General features: G+C 40.0%; 2 protein-coding genes across 4 annotated transcripts in view; one reads left to right on the top strand and one right to left on the bottom strand.

Annotated features, from left to right (window-relative positions):
• LOC123519408 (glycine receptor subunit alphaZ1-like) overlaps positions 1 to 5,000 on the bottom strand; it is a 580,495-nt gene that overhangs the window by 77,642 nt on the left and 497,853 nt on the right. For all 3 annotated transcript variants that reach the window (XM_045280690.1, XM_045280689.1, XM_045280691.1), the window contains exon 8: positions 1 to 26. This exon is cut by the window's left edge and continues 166 nt beyond it. In XM_045280690.1, the coding sequence (XP_045136625.1) occupies positions 1 to 26 (26 nt within the window). The remainder of the gene's footprint in view (positions 27 to 5,000) is intronic.
• Positions 1 to 5,000, top strand: part of LOC123519409 — a 401,725-nt gene that overhangs the window by 104,688 nt on the left and 292,037 nt on the right. The gene's annotated exons all lie outside the window — the stretch shown is intronic.

The raw sequence follows: 5,000 nt of genomic DNA, 5'->3' as shown, positions 1-5,000 counted from the left end.
CTCCGCCACCAAACAGCTGTAGTTGCCTGTCGGGGGAGAGGAGTGGGGTTAGTGGACCGTTGGTGGATTGAAGAGGAGAAGGAGAGCAGGGGGGTTTAATTGAGCGTGTGGGGGAGATGGGGTTTATGGAATGAAGTGAGGGGGGAGGAGGAGAAGGGGTTAGTGTGAGAATAGGAAGTGGTTAGTTGACTTTGGAGAAAGAAGCGGTTAATTGAGCGTGTGGGGAAGTGGAGTTTGTAGATTGATGTAGGAGGGAGGCGAGGATGAGGAGATTAATTGAGTGTGGGATTTATGGATTGAAGGGGAGAGGAGGCAAAGGGATTAGTGTAAGGAGAAGGAGACGAGGGACAGGAGGGGGTTGACTCAGAGAAGGAGGGGGTTGACTCAGAGAAGGAGGGGGTTGACTCAGAGAAGGAGGGGGTTGACTCAGAGAAGGAGGGGGTTGACTCAGAGAAGGAGGAGTTGACTCAGAGGGAGGACTCAGAGAAGGAGGGGGTTGACTCAGAGAAGGAGGGGGTTGAGTCAGAGAAGGAGGGGGTTGAATCAAAGAAGGAGGGGGTTAACTGACTGATGGAGAGGAGGTGGCGTTCGTGGATTGAGGTGGAGAAGGAGAGGAAGAAGGGGTTAGTGTGAAGGGAAGTAGACGAGAGAAAGACATTGAAGTTGACCTCGGGAAGAAGAGGATTAGTTGACTGATATAAAAGAGAAAAATTTGTTAGAGTACAATTATGATAACCTAAGAAAATAATGAAAACGGTAAGAACCTCTCAGACCTATACGTGGCATTCCCTGTACGAAACATTCATAAACTTGTCCAATCACTTCTTGAAAGTCTATAATGGCTCAGCACTGACAGTTTATTGATGGGGAAAGGGGAGGAGAGGGACGCGGACTGAAGTGAGAGGGAAGGGGGAGCTTACGTGACTGGGAGATTAAGAAATGGTTTGATTGAATGAGCTGCTAAATTAATTGATTGACTTAGGGAAAGGTCTAATTAATGGAAGAGTTGATTGAGGTAATGACTGAGGGACTGATAGAAAGACTGAGGGGTTGATTAAGGTTGAGCCTCTTGTGTACCATGGCGCGTTTCTATATTCATTCTGCTTACTAATAAGTGATTTTATACAGCTTCAGAAACTTGTGTGGGGATTAGAATAGTGAAGACTGTGGCCATGAATCTTCTGACCTCCATAGACCCTTCCTAATGTCAATAAGATAGTCTAATCATACACAAATCACAAGGAAAAATGTGTCCCAGTATTGTAGGGGTTAAGAGGTGAAAGCACTTATGGATGGCTTGGAGAAATGAAACACAGAAATTGACTTAGAGATTAAAGACTGAGGACTTGATTGATGGCTTAAAGGATTGAGTTAAGAGTTCAAAAATTGAGTGGATGATTAGAGGAATGAAGGATAAAAGCGCTGACTAAGGAACTGGCTGAGTGATTGAAGCAAAGACAGGACTGACATTAAACCGACTGTCCCGCGAAAGTAAGTACCTAAAAACCCACAAAAATATTTTGCTTGTAAACACACACACACACACACACACACACACACACACACACACACACACACACACACACACACACACTCTCTCTCTCTCTCTCTCTCTCTCTCTCTCTCTCTCTCTCTCTCTCTCTCTCTCTCTCTTTTCCTTTTTTTGAATTTGTCACTTTTCCTTCGTGGTTCTTCCTCTACATGCTGTACCCATTATCCCTTCCGGTTGCTAGGGGGAGAGAAAGAGAGAGAGGGAGAGAAAGAGAGAGAGGAAGAATGTGGATAGTAGCTTTGAATACCTGCTTCTCTACCTGGCACGCTCGTCTTTTCCCACCTGAACACAGCCTTCATCCGCCAGTCACTGCAGCGCGGAACGGAGTTAGAAGCTTTTTGAGTTCAGATTCAAAAGCTTCAGAGCCAAGAATAGACCACCAAAGGCATCGAAAAAAGGAGAGAACGAGAGGAGATAAAGATAAAAAAGAGAGAAAAAGAGTGCAGTATGAAAGGAAAGCCGTTAGAGACAAAAATATGAGGAAATGGTGGACAATTGATATCAAAAGAAGTGACTTAAAAAAGGATTGTGTCTAAATAAAGCAATTGAAAACGGAAAGATAAATAGTGAAGTCTGTGTGGAAAATGAAGACTCCCTCGTTTTCTTTTCGCTTCACGTCCTGTTTGCCAAAATTTTGTGGGAATTTTCTATCTTCCAGTCATCGATTTATTGAGCAAGGTTTACCCAGATCACCTTCGAGGGATGGAAGAAAGAACAAGAAAAGAAGGAAGAAGGAGGAGGAGGAGGAGGAGACAAGGAAGTTGGAGAGGAGGAAATGACATTAAAGAGAATGATACAGACGAGACACACACACACACACACACACACACACACACACACACACACACACACACACACACACACACACACACACACACACACACACACACACACACACACACACACACACACACACACACACACACACACACACACACATAGAGGTATGAATACACATCCCTAACTTGAATTACTGGTCCATAATATTAATTCCACTGGTGTGATTTAGAATATTAGGCTGAAAATTATATTGTTTAGTAAATCACGAGGTAGTAAATTAATGGCGAAGCTGTTTGGGGAAGGAAATTAGGAAGTTGATGAACTGCATGGGAATTACCTGTTACGGAAAATGAGAAAAGAAATTGTGGTGCTGGGAAAAAAGTTATAAAGTTGTAAATAGGGTTATGAATAAAGAAAATATGTTAAATTATATACATAGGAAACTGGTATTTAAGATCGTCATGGAGAGGATATCAGCAAAGACAGTTGGTGAATGATTCGCGATTCTTGTAAATATAAATTACTGTGTTAATTGAAGAAAAGAGTAAACAAAAAACAGTTAATTATCTTACTGACAACACCAGGAATACACTTTGAAAAATGATGTAGATATGAAACTCATAGAAGAAAAACAATGATGGTAACGAACAATCTTTCATAAATAGATAAATAAAAGTTTTGAATTGTCGAGATTGAAAAAATGAATGCAAAAATCATTCATTAGCGATATCAAAAATTGAACAATTCATGGGAATGTATATACGCCAGAATGATGGAAAAATAACCTTTCATAAAATAGTACGACTTGCTGAAGGAATTCGTATTGCCAAGGAAATAATGTAAATAAGCTGTCGTTAGAAATATAAAAAGAGCAGATGGAAAAGAATAAATGTTTCCAAAAATTATCCAGAAATAATAATAACATTTATGAAAAGAAGAGGATTTGTATTGCGAAAAGAAACTGTTTGAATACATAACCATTAGGAATATTAAAAAGAACTGGAAAAGAATAAAATGTTTCAAAGAAAATATACTGAAATGGCCAACAAATATTCTGAAGGAAAAAAGGTGAACGAAATGTAGCTAATTGTGCGTTCCTGAAGAACAAAATGTGAATAAACAACCATTGAAAGTATCTAAAAGTAATTAAAAGTATTTGAAAACAATGTGCACAATAGTGACGGAAAAGTACCTGACCAGTAATAATGGAAAGTGGAGAAACATTGAAGGTTTTGCGTCTTTCCTTAAGTAGTGGCCACTCTGCGACTCATGTCCTGCACCACCCACCAAACACTGGACGGGACGGAACTGAAAAATCTGTTTGTTTCAACCCTTATTTTTGTTGATAGTTATAAATATCCCATACGCTTTTTTTTGTCTATTCTTTGGTGAAGGTTGTAAAGATCATCATACGCTTTTTTGTTTATATTTTGATGAGTGTAAAGATCCCACACGGTTTTCAGTGGTGCGTAATTTATTCTCATTTCTTAACGAAACAATTGAAAAAATGTAGCATTAGAAATATAGAAAGGAAGAAAACAATACAGATACTCGAAAAATAAGGCGCAAAAACAACCTCCATAATAACTGACCCATATATTGAAGGTTATAAAAAGGATACTTATAGAGAGATTGTCTAAAACCAACGATTGATGATAACCTTTGCAAAAAGAAGAAACTGACCCAGATCTTAAATGTTTTGTATTGACGCGGATATGCAGATTGTATTGTGCAGCAGTGGATTGAGTTGGTGCGGGAGGCGTGCGTGTGTTGCGGCGGCCAAGGCGCTGTGGCGGAGTTCAGCGGCGTGCGGACGTGCGATTTGCAATGCAGATACTTGTCCGACCAAAGTGCTTGTTTTTTGGGATAATTTAATTGGAACACCTCTATACACAACTTGAGAGAGAGAGAGAGAGAGAGAGAGAGAGAGAGAGAGAGAGAGAGAGAGAGAGAGAGAGAGAGAGAGAGAGAGAGAGAGAGAGAGAGAGAGAGATTTAAGGGACTGTTGCTATTGACTGATAAATTGATATAGATGAAAATAGATAGAGAGGTAGATAAAGTTAGAGGAAGATTAAGTTGACTTGTGTACAAAGTCTATAAAGTGTGTGTGTGTGTGTGTGTGTGTGTGTGTGTGTGTGTGTGTGTGTGTGTGTGTGTGAGAGAGAGAGAGAGAGAGAGAGAGAGAGAGAGAGAGAGAGAGAGAGAGAGAGAGAGAGAGAGAGAGAGAGAGAGAGAGAGATTCACGTGCAGAATGTAAGGTGGACACTGAATAGGAGCCAACAAAGCAGCACTGACAGAATAACATAAAACAGAATGCAACGACAAATAAAATCAGGCGTGTACCAAATTCGTCCCTTGCCGCGCTGCCGTGCCGGTGACTGACAACCTAACAGGAGGCGAGGGAACAAAGGGAAAGGTGGAGGATTAAGAAAGAGATAAACGTAAAATGTTGCCAGATTATAGATAGGAAGTAAAAAAAAGAAAATGTTGAATTGTAGTTTGATAATGAATAGAAAATATGAAAAAAGAAATAGAATAAGTTATAGATACAGAGTGAATAGAGAGAGAGACGAGGGATAAAGAAAATGGAAAAAAATATTTGCAATGTAGCTAAATGGTTTATAGGAAATGGAAAGAAAAATATGGAGAAAATGTAGTTTGATAATGA

Source organism: Portunus trituberculatus, chromosome 45 (genome assembly GCF_017591435.1).
Source record: "Portunus trituberculatus isolate SZX2019 chromosome 45, ASM1759143v1, whole genome shotgun sequence".
Classification (NCBI taxonomy): Eukaryota; Metazoa; Arthropoda; class Malacostraca; order Decapoda; family Portunidae; genus Portunus; species Portunus trituberculatus.
The sequence above is the reverse complement of the archived record's forward strand: the minus strand, read 5'-3'. Positions and strand labels throughout refer to the sequence as shown.